Genomic DNA, 24,822 nt, shown 5'->3' on the forward strand with positions numbered 1-24,822 from the left:
CACTGTCTTCTGACCTTTGTTGTAGAGCTTTGTTGCAGTTATAACCTTAGCACCTACTGAAGTTCAGGTTTAGATCTACAAAGTTTGGATTTATCCAAATGTACTTGGCTTGGATCTGGCTTCTGTGCTCAGCTCCTTCCTGCTGCTGCCCTTGAGGGTGAACCTGTTGTGCCCCTCTGGCAAGATGTTCTGCTTCTGGACTAGCTGGGTGATTCTGTCCCCTACACTCTCTGCAGGAATTGCAGCTGCAGGGTTTCACCCCAGGCCTGTTTGCCAGGCCTGAGCTGAGTCTGGAGGGGATAAAGTGGAGTAAGGGGGAGAGGCAGCTGTCTCACACACTCACCGGGCCTAGACTAGCAGTGGATCTGGGGGTTCCCGGAATTTGGCAGAAATTCCTACTCGGTGGGCGGGTTAGGGGAGGTTCTGTGGAGTGATGGGTGGTGTCCTAAGGAGGTGGAAGAGGGTCTCACCCACGCTGTGCCTGGGCTGGGACCAGTAGGTCCCGCTGGCGCAGGGTAGCCGGAAGCTCTCCCACTCCTCATTTGAAATTATATTACAAAGCTACTGTGATAAAATCAGCATAGTACTGGCAAAAAAACAAAAACAAAAACAACAGATCCAGGAATCATTGGAACAGATTAGAAAATGCAGAAAGAACTTCAGACATACTTAACTACTATATATTTGACAGAGATGCCAAACATTCAATGGAAGAAAGATAGCCTCTCTAATAAATAATACTGGAAAAACTGGCTTTCCACCTGCCAAACATTAAACCTAGACCCAAATGTTTTACCATACACTAAAAAATAGAAATGGATTAAAGATCTTAATATTAAAACAGAAACACTAAATCTCCTGGATGACAAAATAGGTAAAACTCTTGAAGACACTGGTTCAGGCAAAGACTTTATGAGTAAACCCCAGTTGAATAGGAACTATCAAAGAATCAACAACTTGGATGTCATCTTATTATGAATCTTGTACAGAGTAAAAGAAACCACCAACAGAGTGAAGAGACAAGACATCGTGTGGGAATTTTTTTTTTTTTAAACAGTTGTTCCTTAGACAAAGAACCACTGTGTGGAATATATAAAGCGCTAAAAAAAAGAACCCCCACTTAAAGACCCAATTAAAAATGGACATCTGAGATGAATATACAGTTCTCAGATGAAGAAGTGCAAATAGAAAATAAATATATGAAAAAATGTTCAACATCATTGGTCATCTGAGAAATACAAAGCAATGCTTTGAGATTCCATCTCATCCCAGAAAGAGTAACTATTATCAAGAAATCAACTAATAACAAATACTGGATGAGCTGTGGGAAAAATGAACCTTCTTCACTGTTGGTGGGAGTGCAGACTGGAACAACCATTGTGGAAATCATTGTGGCGATTTCTCAAAAAACTAGGACGAGAGGTTCCATTTGACCAAGTTTTTCCACTTGGTATCCTGAAAGAATTAAAAGCATCCTATCACAGTGATATATGCACACCCATATTAATAGGAGCACAGTTTGTGATACCTAAATCTTGGAAACAGCCCAAATGTCCATCAACTGATGAATGGATAAAGAAGATGTGTTTTTATATAATGGAGTACTGCTCAGCCATAAAGAAGGATAAGCTTAAGACTTTTCTAAGCTAGGTAAATGGATGCATGTTGAGATTGTACTGTTAAGTGAAATAAATCAGATACACATGTATAAATATTGCATTGCTTCTCTGGTGTGAGAAACCAAATATGTAAGTAAGTACCAAAATATGTAATAAATATTGTAAAATAGGATGAAAATGTTCAAATGAGAATGGGAACTTGGGGCTAGGGGAAGGTAGGGAAAAGAAAAAAATGAGAAAAGAAACAAAAAATTGGACCAAAGCTTTTGTAAGTAAGGAAGGGAGAGGGGTTGAAGGGAAGGGAAGGGAATGGGAAAGCAACAGAATCCAGTTATATCGTGCACAGGAACACACTCCTTAGGATGAATGTGATCATTATGTGCACCTCAAATATACCAATAAATGTAATGAAAACAATTCTAACCTCATGTATCTATAAAAAATCAGTTAAAGGTTGGGAAATGATAGAGCTTTTAAGTTATATTAATAGTAGAAAAAAACCTCAAAATAAGAAATATTGCTTGAAATAAAGATATATATTTTGCAAGAAAGTGGTCAATTAATGAAGATGGCGGTTGTGTATTTATTTAGTAACAACCTCAAAATTATTAAGCACTTGACAGATCTGAAAAGAGCAAAAGATAAATCTATAATCATGGTTACATATGTTACCACTCTTTTCAGTAACTCATAGAAGAACAATAAAATGGAATACGGAAGATTTAAACAACTGCTAAATTAACTTGATTTAATTTGCACTTACAGAACTCTTTGCCTAACAAGTACAAAATATATATCTTTCTGGTATGCATGAAACATTTACCCAAATACACAACATGCTCAGATATTAAGAAGGTCTCCAGAAATGAAAAAAGGGTTTCAATTATAGTTCAGATTAGAAATAATTCCTGGAAAATTTCAGAATATTAGAAATTAATAGCTTACTTCTACATAATGGATACTTAGAAGAAAATCAGTCCAAAAATGTATTTTGGACTGAATGCAAAGAAAACACAGGGCTGGCCAAATAGCTCAGTGGATTAAAGTGCCTGCAGGCAGGAGCAGGGGCCGGGGGTTCGATCCCCAGGCCTGCCATGCCAGCCCCACACCCCGGGATGCATGGAGATGGCAATTGAGACTGGGTGCGGTGGTGCACCTGTAATCTCAGCACTTGGGAGGCTGTAAACTGGAGGATCATTATGAATCTGATCTAGTAAGACCCTGAACACCCTGTAGACCCCTCTCTAAAAAGAATGAAAAAAAAAAAGAAAACACATACTCATATTTGTGTAATTTATAGGTTTAAAAGCTTATATAAAAAATTGTAACAGGCTAAGCTTCTACCTTAAACTAAAAATATAAGAGCAAAAAAATTCTAATTTACTAGGAAACAAATATTAAAAACAAATCAATAAGATAGAAAAATAGTAAAGAACATCAGTGAAAAAAATTGTTCTTTGAAAATTTCTATAGAATAGATAAACCTGAATGCTTATACCCTCAGATAAAAAACAAGCTAATTATAACACTTAAAGGAATATAAATACCTAGCATAGCTTATTCAATTTTGAAAAAGAACAAAAATAGTTACCTTTATTGACTTTAACACTATAATGCAGTAGTAATCAAATTATTATGTTTGATACAAATTTAGATATACAAATTAATGAAACACAAAGGAGAGTTCAGAAATAGACCAATATAGACATAGTAAAGTGATTTACAATGAAGATACGAAGGTAATTCAATATGAAAAGGATTACCTTTTCAAAAAATGTTCTGGAACAACTTGCTACCTATTGTATATAGAAAAATAAACTTCAGCACTTACTTTCTCATGCACAAGTCAACATGAAGTGGATCATAGTCCTAAATGTAAATGCTAAAATTATAAAACTTCTACAAGAACTTTAATAACTGGTGAGTACATGAAGATTTCATATATATGACACAGAAATATGAACCTAAAAGAAAAAGCTTATAATGTTGGCCACATAAAAATTTAAAACTTCTGTAAATTTATCAGTGAGAAAATGAAAATAGAAAAGTGGACCTCAGATGGGGAGAAAAATATAATTCCATAATATGTATAATGGTGTAGTATATCGTGTTTTACGTTACAGAGACTAGTAGTTAGACTATATGAAGAACTCAGAATTCCCTAAAAGAATGAATTATAAAGTCAGTACAAATAAAACATTTGAATATACTCTTCACTGAAGATGTACAGCCAATGTACCCACAAAAAGCTGCTCAATCTCATTCACCATTAGGGAAATAAAAACTTCCATCACAAAGTGGTGTTCCTGTCCATCTGTTAGACCATCAGGCAGGCAGGTACAATAAAAAGATTGTGCATTAACGTTCCATAAGGCAGGGGCTTGAGTACAACAAGCATCAGAGTCTGATTTGGCTCACAGTTTTCGAGGTTTCCAACCATGGTTCACTGGCTGCAAGGAAGAAGCGTCATGGCAGAAGGGTGAGTGAAACAGAGTTGCTTTGTCCATGGCTGACAGGAAGCAAGAGCAGAGTAACAGTCCCAGGGAAGAAGGGACAAGGAAGCAAATGCAGCCCCTGAGGCTGCACTTCTGTGGGCCAGGCCAGAAACGGCCAGAAGCAGCAGCTGTCAAGCCCATCAGGTTGACGAATAAGCATAATCATCAGAGACAAAGTATGAAGTGTTGGTGAGTTTATAAAGCATGTAACTCTTGTACACTGCAAATGGGAATCTAAAATTGTGAAACCACTTTAGAAAATGGTTTTGGCAGTCTTAGAAAGTTAAATTTTCCTGGTTCTGCCAAAAAAAAAAACCAAAAAAACCCAAACCTGGTTCTGCCAAAAAAAAAAAAAAAGTTAAATTTATACTTTTCATATGAGCTAACAAGTTCATTTTTAGGTATTTATCCAAGATAAAAGCATATGTACACATAAAACACTGTATACAAATGTTCTTCTTGCTTTGTCTAAAGTAACCCGAATTGGAAACAACACAAATGTCCATCAACAGATAAACATGCAAATAAAACATTTAACAAGGGAATATTACTGCACAATACAAAGGAATAAAATACATAAATATGTAACCACATGGATAAATCTCAGAATAAATGTAAATGAAAGAAGGCAGACGATTTGATGTTGTATTCAACAAGTAATTTTAGAAATGAAAAACAATATATAGTTACAGAAAACAAACTTATTATGTCGACTGTTTTCATAGCTTAATTATTACAAACTATGATGTTGTAAACACAAGTATGTGCATGTCATGGTAGTATGCTGTCTTTAATTCTTTTAGGGATATACCCAGGAGTGGTATAGCTAAATCAAATGGTATTTCTATTATTAGGGTTTTTTTTTTCAAGTAATCTCTATATAGATATCCATAATAATTGTACTAGTTTATGTTTTTGTCTTTTTGAGACAGAATTTCTCCATGGAGTTTAGGTTGGCTTCAAACTTACCTTGTAGCCCACTCTGGCCTTGAACTCACAGTGATCTACCTGCCTCAGGCTCCTGAGTGCTGGGATTACAACCAGCACTTACAACCCCTTGATAACATTTGTAGGAGATCCTTTCCCATCCCCATCAGCAATCATTGTTTCTTTTTTCTTTTTACATTCTTGATGATAGCATTCGGACTGGGATGAGATGCAATCTCAGTGTAGTTTTGAATTGCATTTCCCTAGTGGCTGAAGATGGTGAACATTGTTTCATATTATACTTATTAGCTCTTTGTGTTGATTTTAAATTTTGTGTTGGTTTTAAATTATTTATTTATTTATTTATTTAGTATTTTAAGGAAGGGTCTACAGGGTGTTTTGGGTCTCACTACTAGATCAGATTCATAGTAGTGAAATCTGCCTATTTACAGCCTCCCAAGAACTGGAATTACAGGCATGCACCACCACACCCAGTCTGAATTGCCATCTCAGTGTGCCCTGGGGGTGGGGCCAGCATAGCAAATCTGTGATTTTAAAATTTTAAACAAATTTTTATTTTTTTTAGCATCTAATTTTTGAGTGCTTTGTTTATTATAGATACTAACCCTCTATGGGAAGAATAGTCAGCAAAAAATTTTCTCCCCTTGTTTAGGTTGACTCTTCACTGTTGATTGTTTCTTTTGTTGTACAGATGCTTTTTAATTTGATGTAATTATATTTCAAACAGGGGCTGGCCAGATAGCTCAGCAGACTAAAGTGCCTGCTTAGGCAGAGCTCAGTGGCTGAGGTTTGATCCCTGGTGTGCAGTGCCAGCCCTGCCCCTGGGGCGCACTGAGATGGTAATTGAGACTGGGCGTGGTGGTCTGCGCCTGTAATCCCAGTGCTTGGGAGGTTGAAAACAGGAGAATCACTGAGTCTGATCTTTGTAGTGAGACCCTGTAGAACCTGTCCTAAAATACAATATATATATATATATATATATATATATATTATATATTATATATTATATATATTTACTATATATATATTAGTCTCATTTATTGATTCCTCATATTATTTCCTGTGTTACCAGAGGCTTAGTCCAGAGGTCTTCATCTGTACCTTCAGCTTCAAGTGTTTCCCCTATGTTTTCTTCAATCACTTTCAACATTTTCAGTCTTACATTTAAGACTGTGATCCATTTTGCTTTGACTTTAATATGAGGTGAGAGATGGGACCTCATTGTCAATCTTCTGTATGTGACTATTCACTTTTCTCAGTCAACGCCAATTTTTTTTTTTTTTTCCAGAACCAGGGATTGAACTCAGTCCCTTGCACTTGCCAGGCAAGCGCTTATTCTACTGAGCTCTCTCCCGCCCCAAAACCGGTTGTTAAAGAGTCTGTCTTTTCTCCAGTATGTTTACTCCCTTTATGAGAAACTAGATGGCTGTAGGTGCATGGAGTTGTTTCCGTGTCTTTTATTCTGTTCCATTGGTCTGCATGTCTGTATTTGTGCCAGTACAATGCTGCTTTTTCACTATGGCTTTAGAGTATAATTTGAAATCTAGTATTGTGATGTATTTAGCCTTTCTTTTTCTTTTCTTAGGATTGCTTTAGCTATTCTGGATCTTCTGTTCTATGTGAAATTTTTAAAGATTTTTTTCTAGATCTATAAAGAATGTTGTTGGTATTTTAATAGAAATAGCACTGAGTCTGTAGGTTGTTTTTGGTAAAATGGCCAATTTAACAATATTAGTTCTTCCAATCCGTGAACAAAAGCGAGGTTTTTACTCCTCTTCTCTCCTCTTCCCTCCCCTCCCCTCCCCTCCGGTCCTCTCCTCTCCTCTCCTCTTCTCTTTTCTCTTCTTTTTTCCACTTTTTGTTTGTTTATTTGTTTTTTTGAGATAGGATCTCACTATGTAGCCCAGGCTAGCCTGATACTCACAGCAGTCCTCCTGCCTCAGCCTCCCAAGCGCTGGGATTACATGTGTACACCACTACACCTAGTGGTCTTTCCATTTTCTGAAGTCTTTTCATTATTGAGGTCTTTCATCTTCTTGGTTAGGTTAGGTTGATTCCTAGTTTTTGTTTTTTTGTTTTTTGTTTTTTTTCCCTGAAAGTTATTTTGAATGGAATTGTTTTCCTGATTTCTTTATTGTTGGGTTTATTATTGGTGTACAAGCTACTGATTTTTTTGTGTATGTGTGTGTTGACTTTGTATTCTGTCATTTTACTAAACTTGTTTATCAGATCTAAAAATATTCTAATCTGGTAGAGTTTTTAGGGTCTTCTGTGTGAAAGATCATCTTATCTGTGAGCAGGGATGATTTGGCTTTTGATTCCTATTGGCATCCCTTTCTTTCTCTTGCATGATTGCTCTGGCTACATTTTTGAGTGCTATATTGAACAGTGGTGATAAGAGTAGACACTTTTGTCTCATTCCTAGTTATAGAGGAAACACTTTCAGTGGGGGGATGCAGTGATTTTTAACGCTTTAATTGGCTTCTCACTACAAATATTTTGAGCATCTTCTAATATGTATTAAATATTTATACATCAAGTAATGCACTATTAGCCAAAATTTACATGCATTATAATATGCACATAGAATAGAAAAAAACAGATGAAATGAAATAAACATACAACCTAAATTTCTCATCTCTCACCCTCACCTCAACCATCATTTTATAGTTTTGGGTGAAGGGTGACCCGTGTGACCTATGGAATCTAAGCGCAACTAAGTATCTGGTTGCCAGCCGCACTGGGGAACAGAGTGTTGTTTTCTTCTTCAAGAAGATAAGTCCTCATTCTCCCTTCCTTTCTGCTTCTTAGAACTGTATTTCCTAGGTGTTCCCCCCTACTGTGGGGAATAAGAAAGGAATTCTTTTTTAAGAATAAGAATATTTGTAGAAACTTTGTTAACATCCGCAGTGCATTGCCTGGAGCAGTGGTGGTGAACCTAGGGCATATGCGCTGCTGCAGCGGGGTGTTTGTCATCGAAAACTCAAAGGTTCACCATCACTGCCATAGTAAGTTATAGTCATTCGAAGAAGGAAGGCTTAACTATTTTGGTGCAAGCTTTGACTGTACACAAAGTAGCTTTCCCTACAAAAAGTGGCTAAGACCAAGAGATAGGAGTGCTTTTCTACAAGTCTCAACCAAACTGGCCACAGAGGAAGGTGCTTACATCATGTGACCAGCCACAGAGGAGTTTAACTTGTGACCTCCCCTCCCTAAGATAACAGTGTGAATGTGTTAGGTTCATAATGACTCAGTCGAAATCATCAGGGCCTCTTAACATTCAAAATTGATGTCACTCCTAATGTACTGCTCAAGTGTATCCAAGGCCCTGCCTTTCTATTTCAATTTCCTTTGTGGTTATGTGAGACCTTCTAGGACCGGCTGTAATACATGGAAGGTTAGTGCTGCCAGATTTTAATTTGGAGAGTACAAAACATAATTTTGACTAATTGGTCCAGTAGGAACTGGAATAGAATCTAAACAACTCTGGAGGTCTATGGCAAAGAAACGGAGGGAAGGAGGGAGAGATTTAATCAGCCTCCACTCAGGCAGCCTGTTGACAGATTTCTATGCTGACTTAATCAATGTGCTTATTTTTCAGGTAAGACTTCAAAACTATTTGGACTTCATTCCTCTATGCTTCATCCTGTCCATGATATTTTACTTACAAATGAGCCTGGGCTTCCTTTTAAGGGCACACAAACAAGTAAAATATAAAACCCCATACCTCTTTCCAGCTGAGGAGCAGAAAAGGAGTAAGTGCATAGAAGTTGTGACTCTGAGTCCACTTACATCTCACTAGTGCGTGAATCATTTTTCAGCCCACACTGAAGCTAACAGTTAAGATCTCTGTGATATTCAGAGTCAGTGTCAAGCACAATTGGAGCAGTGAACCCGAGAAATGAATTCACATGAGCTGTAAATCATAAACCCATCATCCAGAGCCGAAGCAAAAGGGAAGAAGTCATTGAGCACCATAATAGGTTCCATATGTTGTTTTAAAGAAGGCTTAAAAATGATTAGACTTGCTCACCATACTTTTGTAGCAGACATTTACATATGTGAATAAGAAGTGAAAGAAATGACTGTCAAGTCTTTGCTTCTGTTTGCCACTGCTTTTTTAAGAGTGGAAAAATGTTTATTTTTGTTTATTTGCTTTGAAAGGGCAGTCCAGAGGAAAGTGATGGGCACCAGAGAACAGTTGAGGGGCTGCAGTGCACCATGAAGGGAGACAGAGCAGCTGACTCTCAACTTTGGTAGATAAGATAGCATGGATAAGGAGCACAAATTTTAGATAGTGCTCCTGGCCTTTCCTTGTGCTGTCTTACTGAAGAGAGTTAGGGTTTCTCTTTAAGTACTGAAGTTACAAGGCTAAAACTTTACAAAACCATAAGTCTGTGAAAAAATTTCAAGGCCATAACGAAGTAGAAAGGAAAGTTTTTTTCTGAGTGAGACCAATCTTTTTTTCAAATTTGGACTCTTCCCTGTGACTCTGGGCAGATCACTCCTCTGAACTTGTGTTTCATCTTAGGATAGAATTAATATTTACTTTATAGAGCTCTCAGTGTACACCTGCACACATTTCTCCTCTCACACTTAACCTCTCACACTTAACCTCTCATTTTGAAGCGTGGCTCTCATACTGTGGACACCACACTGATTTAGATTAAAAACTCTCAGTGGGTAGAGTGATTAGTAAGGGGCACATGCTTAATTATCTTTACTTTGTGCTGCCCCATATACCTACCTGGCGTAGTGGTTATGGAGCAGCTACGTAAAATGTTCCTGTTCCCTCTTGTGCATAGCATAGTGCTGGGAAAGATTTAAGCAACCAACAGGTCCTGTATGTGCAAGTTTCTTTCTTCTTGCAATAAATCAGACTGGTCCATCCCCTTCTCCAGCTATAAAGTCAGGGATGCTAAAGCTGACACTTGTACAATTGCTACTGTGCAAAGGAGTCTGAATCTACAACAGTCTCACTGAATTTTTTCTTTGGCTTACAGGAAATAGTGAGGCCAATGTATAGCAATTAAAAAAAAATGGTGAAAGTCCTGTAAAGGTTAGTGGAGGGAAAACTGAAAGAAAAGGAAAAGAAATAGTAACCCACTTGGATTGAAATTGTGACACAATGAAAAGTGGTCCTCTTTCTCCAGTAGATACTGGAATGCATTTCATACGGATTCTGAAGCTAAAACTAACACCCAAGACTAGTACTCTAATCCCGCATTCATTGATATCTAAATTGAGACATTCCCCAAATTCAGCTATCAATACTGTATATACCTGGAAAAAGTGCTGATAAAATGGACCAATTAAACCACAGTAATATCTGCCCAAACTCCAATCCTTAACCTTAATGAGGACATAATCTAGAGTGGAACACAGGAGCCCTGCAGATATATACAAGTCATTTAATCTGCCTTTGAGCAGTCTGTGATAGATAGCTGGTGCTGTTCTGAGGGCTGATGAAAAATCCAGGCTGGGATCTGCTAGGAATATTTGCAATTTTAAAGAAAAAGTAGATTCCATTTCAGGAACCATTTAATACATCCTAGGAAATTCTTCCCAATAGGCTAAGTCGAAAAAACACTCCTGACTTGTTGCTATGCCAAGCTCTCCTAACATGTTTTGAAAACCTGTTTGAAATCTGAGAAGACAGTTCAGTTTTCAGTAACCTCATTTAGGCTTAATGATTTTTTTTTTGTTTACTCCTTAACAGCATGGAGGTTAAATTTAATAGTGCCTCCCAACCGGTGTGCACACAAATGCATGCTGAGTGAGGGATTCTCTGTGGTAGGGAGCACTGTTACAGAGCTTGGAATAAGAGGAAAAAGTGGAAGAAAAAAGATGTAGTGTTCTTATAGTATTTACAAAAGACAAATGGGGTTCTCATACAAAACAAGGATTGCTCTGGGCCTGGTGGCAGGTGACTGTAGTCCCAGAAGGCTGAGGCAGGAGGATCACAAGTTCAAGCCCAGTCTGGGAAACCGAGTGATTTAGCAAGACCCTGCCCCCAAATAAAGCACTGAGGATGTAGCTTAGTGTGAAGGATCTGCATTCAATCCCCAGTACCCTCTCCCCATGAACCTGCAAACACACACACACACACACACACACACACACACACACACACACACAACAGGGATTGCTTTTACTTCCACATAAAGCAACATAACAGAAATAACACTCCTTACTTTGAAAGTGTCACTCCTCTATAGCAAGTGTAAGCCTTTGGGAGGACGCTTTTTGAGTTCTGTGCTGTGTAGCTTCTTTCTTTCTTAGGGCGCATAGCCTACCAGAAGGTAGGTTCAGAGATCTGCAAGAGGCAGAGTCATGGAGCAACAGCAATAATCAACTTAAAAGGTGGAATTGTCTATTTGCTCTCACAGTTTCAGAGGGTTCAGCTGGAGGTGGACTGGCTTCATTATTTTTGGACCTGTGGTGAGGCACGACAGCATGGCGGGGAGTATGTGGTGATGCAAAGATGGCTGCTTCAGGGCAGCCAGGAAAAAAAAAAAAAAAAAAAAAACAAGAGAAGGGGCTGAAGTCCCGAATAGCCCTTTCAAGGGCATGTCCTCAGTGACCTAACTCCTTTCCCCTAGGCTCCATTTCCTAAAGTTTATACTGCTTCCTATTGGCACCATGCCAATAGCTGTTGACCAAGCTTTTCACACATGGGTCTTTAATGTTCAAATCCAAAGGCCAGGTGAGGCAGCACATGCCTGTAATCCCAACATTTGGGAGACTGAGGCAGGAGAACCACTGAGAGTTCAAAGGCCAGCCTGGTCTGCTGATATAGGGGAAAGAAACTCCCAATTTGCTAGATGTCTGGGATGAGTTCATGATCTCTAAAAGAAAAAGAAAAAATTTCAGGAACAACAGAGGTTAAGAGCAGAATATATTTATTGGAGGAAAAAAAGCTTTTGTCTGAGAGAGGAACAGAGGGAACCCAAGTGGGTTGTCAAGGACCTTGCCTTTCTTAGAACTTTTATAGAGAAATTCCATGACATGGGGTGGGTCCAAGGTGTGAAAAACAGGAAATTGCAAGGTGGGCATGAGATGAGACAAAACTATGGTCAACCAATAAGATTATGAGTATAATTGCTGAGGTAAAATTGATTAAATTGGGAACAAATGGGGTAGCAAGTCACATATCAAGCAAGGGTAAATACAGAACAGGGGATCTTCCTGTAGGGGGCTGGGTTAGTGACTCTTCCTGTCTTTCTCAGGGTGATAGATATCTATTTAGAATATCGATCCCTGATGTTTATCCTTAGGAAGTATGTGAGTACATTTGTTTTATCTTTTGTCTTGAGGTCTGGCCCAGAGCAGAGGTGCTTGTCCCTTCCACAGTTGTAAGATATCATCTCTTCTGCACTGGTTCCTTTGAAGACCTAGCCCTGTAAGACTGTCTATAATATTTTATCTAACTTGTTTGCCTATAACACTACATAGTGAGTTCAAGACCAGACAACTACATAGTGAGACCAAAAAAGTATCAAAAAAGAAAATTCCAAAAATAATAACACCAGGTACAGATTCAAAAAGCTGTAAAGAACATTAAAAACATAGTAGTAGTTCACTCCAGCACAAACCACAGATCCCAACCCCTTCCCTGTTGAGTGAATTTTGGATCTAGTTCCTTGGCCTAGTCATGGAAATTTATTCTGATTCCAGAGGTCAAGGTCCAGAAAAGAACAACATGTTTAGATGAAAATAAATCTCTTGTAAAGCTTCTTGCACCTAGTTATTTTAGCAAATCGGTGTGTGGATCTGCAGTAACATTAACTGCGTCATTACTATGTGGATACTAACCAAAGTGCTCTGTGAGATAAGGTATCATCTGATCAAACAAAAGGAGAAATGATGCTTAGTAGTTTATGGCATATGTGAAAAGCATGGAGTTCTTACTACTTTGAGACTGAATGCACATAAAAATTGGCCCTGAACTACCTCTCCTGTATGCTACTCCCAGAAGTGTTTTCTTAAGCTTTCTCCCCACTCAAATCTGCTGTTTGGCTATGGCTTTCTAATAAAGTGACTACAATTAAGTAGATTAGATTTCTGTTTATAGTAAACAGAAGAATGAGAACATACTACTCTTTAGTTAAAATAATGGAAGGGCCAATCTATTTAGTTAAAATAATTCTGTGCATTACCTGGTAAATCAATAGATTCCTTTCCTGAAATCTAACATTTCTATATCTTTTCATTGCTCCCATGAGAAGCCCACTTCTGAATGCCTTCGAGTATCCTGATTCTTGGAAATTCAGATTTTTGACACCTACACAATGCTATTTTGTAAACAGAATCCTGGCTCTGTGTGGCTAGCAGGGGAGTAGAGTGAAGCAGAGCTTTATGATCAAGCTCTTGAGAGAGATCCTGGAATTTATTCCTTAATTTCTCATAATCTGAGCTTTCCTTGAGGCTGGCCTGTGATGAGGTGAAGCTACCCAGCAAGGTGCTGTGGTAGGGGTCAGGGCCCATGTTGCCATTATTGTTGAAATCTAGAAGATGGTTTTCACCTGAATCAGCTTATCTTTCTTCCACTTGAAGATAAACGTCAGCCTGGACTGAGGAACTGGAATGCTTCCCTCGTGACTGTTGGATTTTGCTTTCATTCAGCTTGTTAATGCTAGAGTTTATGGAATTGTGAAACATCTGAGTGTGGGACAGTCATGTGATTTGAAGTTTTATCTCTTTTTAAGCTTTGAAGCCATATAATAACTGAACTTTTGACCATGCTAAAATGTCAAGATATGAAATGATCCAGTCCCCTAGAATTTTTTGTATCTCTCCTGGTACACTGGAGGATTCCTTGCTGCCTCAGCCTCTATGTTGCTTAGGTGTCCTCTTCTTCCTCTTTGGCTCTCTTTGCAGATTCATTGCCAGATTGCTGTCCTGGATAGAGATGAGGAATGATGCCCAGCTGTCTTCCTGGGGTTGGCTGTTTGTGCTGAGCAGGAACTGCTGAGCAAAGAGCAGTGTTTCTCTGGGGAGGTTCAGAAGAGTGGCACAACTTGGCAGGATTTGTCTTTCTTATTTTTTCCTTGACTACTAAGAACTGCCAAATTCTATTAGTGGCAAGGAAAAGTGTATGAAGTCCAATTGGACCAACTTTTAAAAATATCAACTTGAATAAGGGGGACCGTCTTTACATTGTTAATTTTCTGAATTGACCAGGAAGCAGTTGCTTTCCCAGTCTGTTCTAATTCCACAGACAGTATTGTGCAACCTGTCGCAACATTTGGTGGGATCTTTACTTAATTAAAATTCCTTTGAAAATGGTTACCCAATGATTGACATTTATTCCAAAATACATGGTAATGGTAAATGCTTACTCTATTATTCTAGGGTTTTTAAATTTGAAAATGTTTGTTTGAAAAGCATGGTGGACTTTTTTAACTGAAGCAGTAAAATTTATGTTTTGTCTTGCTTTTGGAGAGCTGGCAGTCAGAGGAGGTTAGAGTAAGTTGATGAAAGAAAAGAGCAGTGTGAAGAGGACAGTATAGGTAAATTACCACTTTTTTAGGTACTGGGGATTGAATGTGTGGCTTCATACTGAGCTATGTTGACATTCCCCTTTCCCACCTTTTTGTTCTTTATTTTGAAGCAAGGTCTTACTTAGCTGCCCAGCCTGGGCTCGAACTTGCACTTCTCTTGTCTCAGCCTCCCAGAGTAGTAGGATTATGGGAATGTGCCACCACACTCAACATAAATTGCCTTATATAGACCAGAAGCATGCTTGAGATTCCAGAGAGGAAGAGAGTAAGATCTGTTGCTGCTTTACCTTTTACCCCCTAGACAGTTGGCCTACACTGTCACTTCAAACACAACCAGCATCTCTATTACTATGAAATGACAAGATGTGCCTCCTTCCCCTGGACAGATGCTGCCCAGCTAGGCATCTTTGTGTTGTGGTTTCCTGAGGTCCTTTCTGTCTGGTTTCTGCCAATGCTTCAGTCTCCATTTCTGTATAGGAATCTTTGATCTCAGCTAGGTGGTACTGTATATGTTTTCAAAAGAAGACAATTGAAAGACTATGCCTTGAACATTTTTTGGATCCCTCAATTGGTAAAGTCCTCACTATAAATCATGGTTGGAGAGCTCTACCACTGAGCCAGGATGCTAAATTGGTGAGCATGTCCAAACACCAGCTTTATAAAGCTGCAGCAGACTTCTTATTGACTGCATCGTACAGAGTTTGGGGTTGTACTTGAATTGTCAAAGCACAGATATGATGTCCAGTGAGGTCAGGGGGCTATTAAAATACCACACTGCTTGTTTGACACTTGAATGATGAATATGTAATGTGGGAATAAGCACAATGTAAGAGTGATCTACAGAAATCACAACGTTTCACTGTTTTGTTTAGTAGCATAAATCCTTCAGCTATACTGGAAAAATAATTCAGTTCTTATTTTGCTTTCAAATTTCAGGGACTGAAAGGGGAGTACCTTAACTGTAAAGGGCCTCAGCAGCCTTGTAGTTTATCTATTCTTATCAAAGATGAGGATACTTAGCTTAAGAATAGTGAACTGGCTTGCCTAAGAGCTCCATAGAGGATTAAATATAGCTCCATGATTTGAACTCAGGTTTTCTGGCTAGGATTTCAGTTCTCTTTGCATCAGTTCTGAAGCTTGAAATACAATTACAATACAGAGACTATTCCTGATAGTGGGAAGAGTTAAAGTAGTAGGAAATAAACAAACCTGTCTTATCTGGACAGAACTTCAGCTTATTAGGGAAAAGAATGAGGAGGAGAGATGGTAGGAGGAAAGAAATGGCAGGAAGACAAATAGTCATGGAAAGGGACTGGAACAGGGCAAATGCCAGACATTTTTCAAGATTAGAAGTCTGATCTGAATGTGAAAAATAAGATTTCTTCAGGTAGAAGCAGAGAGTTTATGTTCATAAAGGGCACAAAACAGAAATACTGTATTATTAATACATGTAATGGGCTCTGCAGGGCCCCAGAGAGGCAAGGCTCTGATAGATAGAGACAGGAAACACCAGGCCGTTCCAGGAATTGTCTGAACACTAAACACTTCTTTTTTTCTTCCAAAAATATTTAAAGATGAGAGGGGGGAGAAAAAAGATAATAATTTATGAGAGGTGTCTCATGTACTATTTATTATCAGAGGAAAGAAAGTCAAATTCACTAAAGTACAGATTGATTTATCAAACAAAGTCCAGCGTAAGGTTAATAAAATAAATACAGGCTTCAGTGAAATTGTGCTTTAAAACTTACTTCAAAACCATTTTTCGAAGACTTCATCCATGAGAGTTATGGATAATCTTTTACTAAATAGCAAGTCTAAATAGTAAAAATGGCAAATTTTTGTGTTCTTAAATTGTCACTCAATACTTGATTTTTTTAAAGATTAATATATGAGAAGTTATCTCATCTACTTTTTTGGTGCTTGCTGACCACTTAGGGGATAAAACCATTGAACAGTTCCTTTATTATTAACATGGAAAATGTGATAAACCTTATTCAGTGATTACTTTTGGAAGAATAGATTAAGAGTATATGTTACAGATCATTTATAGTACATCACAAGCAGTGTTAGCGAATGTTTTGAAGACAGTATACAAATTTTAAAAACACAAATTTCAAATAATACTTTCTTTGAGGAAATATATACTTTCTCATTGGTAATAATTATACAGTAATAATTTTTCTTTAAAACCAGTTTTTAATTACTATCAATCTTTGATCTTTGGATGTAACTTAACTCAAAAAGCTCTTTAAAAAAAACCCTCATCTCTGGTGTAGATGTTAGAGCTCTCAGACTTGACGACAGAGTGACCTCAGAGACCCTCATGTGGCCTTTCTCCTCTGCGGGTCATTTCTTTGTGTCAAAGGAGAGCGTCTTTTTTTCCATTCAATCAGACTCATCTTTCTGCTTTGAGTTTTACTCCTGCTTCATGCAGTAGATATAATGTGCTGCCACAATTGTTTGTGATTAGAAAAAAGTTCTCAAGCAGTTTTACACCTTTTGTGTTTTCTGATCAGATGGTTGCCCTTGTAGACATTCACATTCCTTTCACTACCCAGCTTCTATTTTAAGGCTGATCTGACTATTCAGCATTTTACAAAAATCATTCTGTTTTGGGTGTCAGGTGTTTTAGGGTTACACTGTTAAAAAGCTAATTTGCAAAAGAGTTCTTAGAGTCATTCTTACTGTGAACAAGTCTGCATTTCAGATTTGCAGCAATTTCAGACAGCCTGATGGTGCTATCGAACAGGCTTGTATAGTGGTGTTTGGCCCATAAACTTAAAAAAGAAGGTAGTAGTTCAACTCTAAAATGCACTGCCCGGGGGCTGGAGAGATGGCTCAGTGGTCTAAAGCACCTACTTGAAACAAGCTTGGCAAAGCACAGGGACCACGGTTTGATCCCCCAGCACCACATGCCAGCCAGCCCCGCCCCCTGGTGGGCTGAGCTGGCCACACACACACACAATAAATAAATGAAATAAATAAATAAATAAATAAAAAAGTTGTCAACCTAACAACCGTGTCTCACAGACAAAAAGGCGCACACTGGTTTAAAAAAAAAATAAAAAAAAATAAAAAAAAAATAAAAAAAAAAATAAAATGCACTGCCCATCTAAGATAGCTACTGCTGTATATATGTCTCTTGTTTTAATTTTAACAAAAAATGTCTACCACATAGACTTCTTGCTCTTTTAAAGAGAATTATTTGGAAACTTGTAATGCATGAATTATTGAAAAAATATGAAATGGAGCCTTAGACTTGAAGAAGATGAGATAAGTGAGCAGCAAGACTAGTTATATAATGTGTGGGGCCTGCAAAGCAAAAATGCAAGGTCCCTTTTGCAATAGTAAGAAGTTCAAGATGCAGACAGCAGAGCATTCACACATGCATGGAGCCCTTCTGGGCATGGGGGGCCAGCTGTGGGACTATAGACCTCACACATCCATGATGCCTTCCTGGATCATGAATTGAGGTGGCAGTACACAGTTCTGTCCCTATCTGTAGCACACCCTTAACTTTGCTCTCAGTGGGTGTGGCCATCTCTCAAGAGGGTGCTGTTCTACAGGGTAGACACTGCTGCTGACACTAGGGCCTGGGAAGGGATGCCATTCCACCAGTGATGGGGGAAAAATAGAGTCAAGACCTCCTTAGCTGATCTGGAACCTGGACATTCTACAAATTTCTAGCAGTGTAGTCAAGTTACTTCACCTCCCTGAATTTTATTTCCTGTTACTGTAAAATGGTGGTAAGATGTCCCTTGTAGGGTTACTTTGCATGTTAGGGATTGTGTGGACAGGGATTGCCTAACACAGTGGAAGCCCAACATATATTCAGAAGAAGGTCATTTTTTATAAGTGAGGAGATGTACTAAGAATGACCAAGAAGGCCTCCAGTACCCCTGGGGTGGAGGAACTCAGAATTCTTGAAGAGCCTCGTAAGAGCTGGCTGCCTCTTGATATTCCTCTGGGGTATCAAGCATATCTGCGTGCTTTGGAACTGTGTGCAACTTGGAATCTTCTTCCCAAACAGGGCAAGGAGCAGTATTGGAAAGTCAGTGTGCAGTAGAGTTCAGTCTCCAGCACAGAAAAGTTGCCAGCTCTCACCCATGCTGCAGAGAGGAGAGAGTAGCTATGGGCAGACAGTAGAGGAAGAGCTCTGGGGTGCCTGGATACATTGGGCTTACAGACGTTCCATCGTTTGTGCCGGGATTTTGTAATCTGTCTATTTTATCCGATTGCATTTGCATGATATATAAAGGATACAACCCAAACCATTTTATGTAGTTTTCCTACTTTGCTTTGATTTGTTGTTTATTGTTTATGTTATTCTCTCCAGTAACAACAATGGAATTTCCTTCCCTACTCATCTGGCTTATTTCCATCCTGCCTGTTTATTTTTAATTTCCTTTTCTCTTTGGCTAGAAACTTCAACATGACTCTGCTTTTTTTCTGGTTTCCTTGTATGTATGTGTCAACATCATTTATTAGTGTGTCCACTCCGAAGAACTTTGCTCATTAATCATGTAGGTTCTACTTCCAGATTGCTAATGAGGGCATATTTAGTGCTGTAGGAGAGCTTTGGTTATCAGTTTCCTCCTCAGTGCTCTGTGCAGGCAGGGGGCCCACTCTATGGCATGCAGACACAACTCATGAGGCGCCAACTTCTCTGCAGAAGACAGTTGTCTCAGATCCGCTGACCTCTTACCCTTGCCCCTCATGTTGATTTCACTTTCCATGTAGTCCTCTTCAGGCTGTGGGTTAAGTGAGCATCAGACCTACTTTTTGCCAACATACTCAATTCCCTGTAGACATTTCCATGAAAACTGTTCTGATGTTAGCTAATGAGCACTTGCATTTGGAGATATTAGCTGCTTGGGGGTACAGGATAAATGATTAGATCAGTCAGTCTCTTCCTTATGAAGAACTTAGCCCACTAAGCTAATCAAGTTAAAAGGAAGATACAGCTTGACTTTTATAATTGCTATTTGAATCTGTTAGATTCTGCTCTCATTTTCATTGTATTCTCCCAGTTTATGGGGTGAGAGAATTGATGAATTTGTGAAACATTTATTTAGTACTTCCTCCGTATATGACACCATCTTTAGTCTCCAGATGCTTATAAGACTAGAAGGTAGAAATGGAGTTGAAAACAAATAAGTAAAGCACTGTAGTGACACAATGGAACTCTGTCCAGCATACATAGATAACAAAAGAGAGACCTTTATTCTCTTGTGGAGGGAGTTAGAAAGGACCAGTCACAGGGAGCAAAGGTGCCGGATGTGTTTGGGCCACGGAAGTCCTTGGGAATGGCTGACGCAGAGTGGATGAGCAGGCAGTAGTGCATATTTGAAGTGGACAGAGGGAGGCGTGAGAAGTCTGACACAAAGGGCCTTCTGTGTGGCCCGAGGAGCCTGGACTGTGGGCTCAAGGAAAAGTTTAGCAGATTTGCTTTTTATAAAAATTAGCCTGAGGAAGATAGATTCATGGTGGCTCAGATGGAAGCGGGAGGCTCCTTCACACAGTGGTGCCGAGCTGGGCAGAAGAGGGTGTGGTTTTGAGCGAGCTATTGTTTGGTGGCTCATGAGAAGATGCCAGCGAAGGCGACATTCATAGCAAATTGTAAATGTTGCTTTACAGTGACTGCTGATGAACTAAGGACCCAAGAAAGGAGCACAGCGAGTAAATGTCAAAAGGAATCTTCTTTGCTTCTATTGCAGTATATTTTTTTTTTTCTTCATGTGCTAGAGATTGAACCAGGACCTCAGAAATACAGACAAACTCACTGTTTCTGAGCCAGCCCTCTCTAACAGTTTGGAAACATGATTATTGTGGCATTTCATACCCTATCTTGTCACATGCCATGTTGCTATTACTTGTTTGTCACCTTGCTGACCAGAGGTTCTACATGTCTTAGATATAAGAAGCAAACTCCTGAATTACCCCTGCCTGCTTAGCATTGCGCCTGAGTGCACAGTGATGTTTGAGCACTGTGGCCACCACTGCCGGTGTTTTGTCCACCTCTGCACAGTACAGACAGATGCTGGGATTGCTCAGGCTTCCCTTCCACCCCCACAGTCCATCTCGCCTCCTGAGGAGGGCAGAGCGAAATGGTGAACGGACGCAACAGGCAGATATTTTTGCTTTGCCTTCTAATTTATATTGCTTTATCTGTTCTCAGGATGTGTCCTTTCACTTCTGGAAGTCCTCAGTGAAATTCCAGTCATGAATATTTTGGATATAAAAATTAGACATAAGAGTTGATGCCTGCTGTGATAGGGTCTTCTACCATCTCATGATTCAGAAGTTGAGCACAATCAGTTGCCTTCCTATCTCTTTCTACGTTAAAGTTTAACCCGCACCACACTTTATTCTTCTACACAGATCCGTGATGCCTCCAGCCTACCTCTCTCAAGATGGAGGGGAAGCCTGCAGAAGAGCCTACTCTAGTGGTGCCTAAAGTCAAATTCTCCAGCAAGGTAGAAAACACAGGACACTGGGTGGTGGAAGATCATGCTCGAATATGGGAAGTTTTAAAGACAGAGGAGGTAAGGCAATTCTGTATGATCCTGCTGGTGCAATGATGAGTTTGCTCATCCTGAGACTATGATGCTTAGTGTAATCTGCATGCCAGGCCAGTTTCCATGCCTTTATTCAGGAGTCACATGCACAGCCACAACAGGAGAGCAAGAGTCCGAGATGTGTCCCCTGAATAAAGGACAACATGGCGGGGGCTGGAGAGATGGCTCAGTAGAGTAAGTGCTTGCCTGGCAAGCGCAAGGGCCTGAGTTCAATCCCTGGTTCTGCGAAAAAAAAAAAAAAAAAAAGGACAACATGGTGACTAGGGAGAAGGTAACCATCAGGCTGGATTTAAACAATGAGGTGTGGCATTACATACCTGTAATCCCAGCACTTTGAAGACTGAGGCAGGGGGATCTCCAAGAGTTCAAGGCCAACTTGGGCTACATAGTAAGTTCAAGGCCACCCTGAACTACATAGTGAGACTCCATCAGAGAGAGAGAGAGAGAGAGAGAGAGAGAGAGAGAGAGAGAGAGAGAGAGAGAGACAGAGAGAGAGAGACAGAGAGAGAGAGAAAAAGAGATTGAGGTTCTGATTCTTCCTGCCTTTTATATTTGATGTATGTTTGAAGTAAATTGAGAAATAGTGGCAAGGCTTGAAGAACCACTTCTCCATAGGCATAATTAAGTGAGGAGCTACAGGAGGGAGAGTGGGCAAGAGCCTGGAGTTGCTATCCTGAGTATGGGAAAATCTTGACTTTATTGAGGTTGGGATTTGCCCATCTGTGATCTGCTCTGAAGCTGAATTGAATCTCAGAGAGTTATAGAAAAAAAAGAACTTCAAGATAATGTGGTATAGATGGGCAATAAATAAAACATCAAACACCTAGTAAATGGTACCAGAAAGATCAACAGCCACTCTCTGTTCTTGCTGTTGTCTCTTTCACATGGTGTTTTGTCATTTTTGACTCTGTGTTCATTTTTCTTGGAAGGAAAGAAGTTTTCTCCAGAGAGAATTTGCATTTGTTTCTGGGAGCACTATTAACTGGAAACCACTTTAAGGTGAATTCTTGAGGGTAGACATGGTGGCACACACCTGTAATCCCAGCCCTCTGGAGACTGAGGCAGGAAGATTGCTGAGAGCTTGAGGTCAGCCTGAACTACATGACAAGACCCTGTCCCCAAAACAGTGAATTCTCAGCTTGCTGTTTTTCATACTACTCAGTGTGAACAGAGTGGAAGTTCTGATGGTTGAGCTTGCTTATGGTAGTGGAGTTCTAAGGGGGGAGGAGGGAAGAATTACTTCTCCTTATTCCTGTTCAGTTCTGTATTTTAAGATAGTCAACTTCCCTCGTATTGACATGGAAGAATATTGCTAGCTCACCTCATGCTGAGGGAATAGCATTTTTGGGTCCCACTTTTATGCAGTTCCCATAGATTGTCTCCTCTATACCACCTGAGATTTGTGTGTTGTTCCCTGTGGGCTTCAAGGAAATAAAATCTATGGTGATTAGAATCACACCAAACTGTAACAAATATCATCCAAAATTTAAGCAACAACACAATAGAAGTTCATTTCTCAATCACATAGTAATGTAATTTAGATGTTTCTGGTGACAGTGCTGCTTTTCTCCATATGGCGATCCTGAGAGCCAAGCTACTTCATTTAGGTAGCTCTGCTGTTCTCTGGGGTTCAGGAATCTTCTCTGTTCAGTTGGCAATTTCTAAAACAAAACAAAACAAAAATAACAATACCATAAGAGGTTGAAGGAGACACACTCAGTTCTTGACTCTCTGGGGTCAGAAGTGACTGCCACTATGTCAGTTTATGGTCTCCCACTGAGAACTAGTCCCAGAGCCCCACATAGAGGGAGGTGGGCACAGCAATGTAAGCTCAAATTGGGCAGGGGCTTAGAGTAGCACCTAATGGTATGGAAGTGCAAGAGCAAACAAGGGGAGTGAGAGGTGCAGTTATGTGAGTGTCAAAAATTTTTTTTAAAAACCAACCAGGTAAAAATTACCCACTTTGATTAAGATCTCCTAATGGAAGCTGACTAAAATGCTTATCTTCGTGGGCTCTCCTTGCATTTAGGTTTTGGCTTTTAAGAAGTCTTAATTTCTTATCAGCCCCTCTCATGTACTGAAAAGGTATTTTAGTTTTTTTTCTATCAAACATTTTAAACTTGTTTTACTTGGAGAGACAGTGCGCTATACTGCTAGAAATGTGAGTTACTTAAAAACTCTGTTCTTAAGAGTCTGTGTTTTAAAAAAATGTATCTTTAAAATTTATTTCATTGAGTCAGAAAGTATCATCTTAGATAATGCTGAAATTTTATTTTTTTCAGTCATATTTAGTTAAGTACTAGCTTATCCATGAATATTTATTACTAACTTTTCATAATCATTTAAGTTTTATATATGTACAAATCAGTGTCAAGTGTATTTGAAGTTATGATATTAGCTTCATGTTTAATGTAGTGTTTAATTATAACTAATCCAAATGTGCTCTTAAGATGTAAATATTGAATTTACAATTATAAATAGTACTTGCTTATAGTAGAAAACATTAAAATTGTTATAGGAGGATATGAAAAGGAATGGTCTATAAAATTTAAGTAACTTATTTTCAGAAGGGAAAAAGGACCAGGCATGGTGGCTTACATCTGTAATTCTAGCATTTGGGAGGCTGATTGCAGAGAGTTTGGGCCATCCTAGGCTACATAGCAAGCTGAAGGGCAGCTTGAACTACATAGTGAAACCCTGTCTCAGAAAAAGAAAAAAAATATGAAAGGGAACAAGGGACTAGTGGTATGGTTGGACATTTTTATTTATTTATTTACTCAGAACCTTGCTCTTGCAAGGCAGGCACTTATGCTGCTGAACTATCTCCCCAGCCCCTGGCTGGCCATTTGGGGTGCGTATGCATGTATAGCGGGTACTGGGGATAGAATCCAGCTGCGTCTTATGTGCTCCTTTTATTTATTTTGAGATAAGGCCTTCCTAAATTGCCCAGGCTGGGCTGGAATTTGTGATCCTCCTGCCTCAGCCTCCCATGGACATGTTTTGTGATGCTATGAATACCCTGGTTTTTATCATCATGGTTGCTTACGTGGCTTTACATGTTTGTTAAAATTTGGATTAGACACTTGAAATAGATGTTTTATTATATGTCAATTGGACATCAATAAAGTTAGTTTTTAAAAATTGGCAGGAGATGGAAGAAGAGTTAATAAACACAGTACAGTGCGAGGGAGGCTTCAAAGTCAAAATGTGTTCCCAGGTATTTTGAGAGCCTAGAGGTGTGATCTGCATGGGTGTAAGTGTGCCCAGGAAGGTGTGGCTGTCAGGGAAGCAGGCTTCCCAGCCATTTATACTTGTGTTCATTCTTAAAAGAAAAATGAAATTCAGCATGGTAAGTAGAACTTAGGAAAAGGAAACATCAAATGCATTCCTGGAAAACAACAGTGACAGAATATCCTAGAGTTTGAATCAACCGCAACAGCAGAAGAAAAATATGAAATGGGTCAGCCAAATAGCTCAGCAGATTAAAGCGCCTAGGGGCTGGGGGTTTGATCCCCAGGCCTACCATGCCGGCCCCACCCCCAGGGTGTGCTGAGATGGCATTGAGACTGGGCATGGTGGCATATGCCTGTAATCCCAGCTCTTGGGAGGCTGTAAACAGGTGGATCACTAGGAATCTCACTGGTAGTGAGACCCTGAACACCCTGTAGACCCTAAAATA

The 24,822-nt window shown here is 39.3% G+C and overlaps 1 protein-coding gene across 1 annotated transcript in view; it reads left to right on the forward strand.

The window, feature by feature from the left end:
* Rgl1 (ral guanine nucleotide dissociation stimulator like 1) overlaps positions 1–24,822 on the forward strand; it is a 291,802-nt gene that overhangs the window by 92,292 nt on the left and 174,688 nt on the right. Inside the window, exon 2 of the mRNA XM_023706870.1 lies at positions 20,947–21,110. Coding sequence (XP_023562638.1) covers positions 20,979–21,110 — 132 coding nt within the window. The 5' untranslated portion in view covers positions 20,947–20,978. The remainder of the gene's footprint in view (positions 1–20,946; positions 21,111–24,822) is intronic.

This window comes from Octodon degus, unplaced genomic scaffold (genome assembly GCF_000260255.1).
Source record: "Octodon degus isolate 3935 unplaced genomic scaffold, OctDeg1.0 scaffold00273, whole genome shotgun sequence".
NCBI classification, from domain to species: domain Eukaryota; kingdom Metazoa; phylum Chordata; class Mammalia; order Rodentia; family Octodontidae; genus Octodon; species Octodon degus.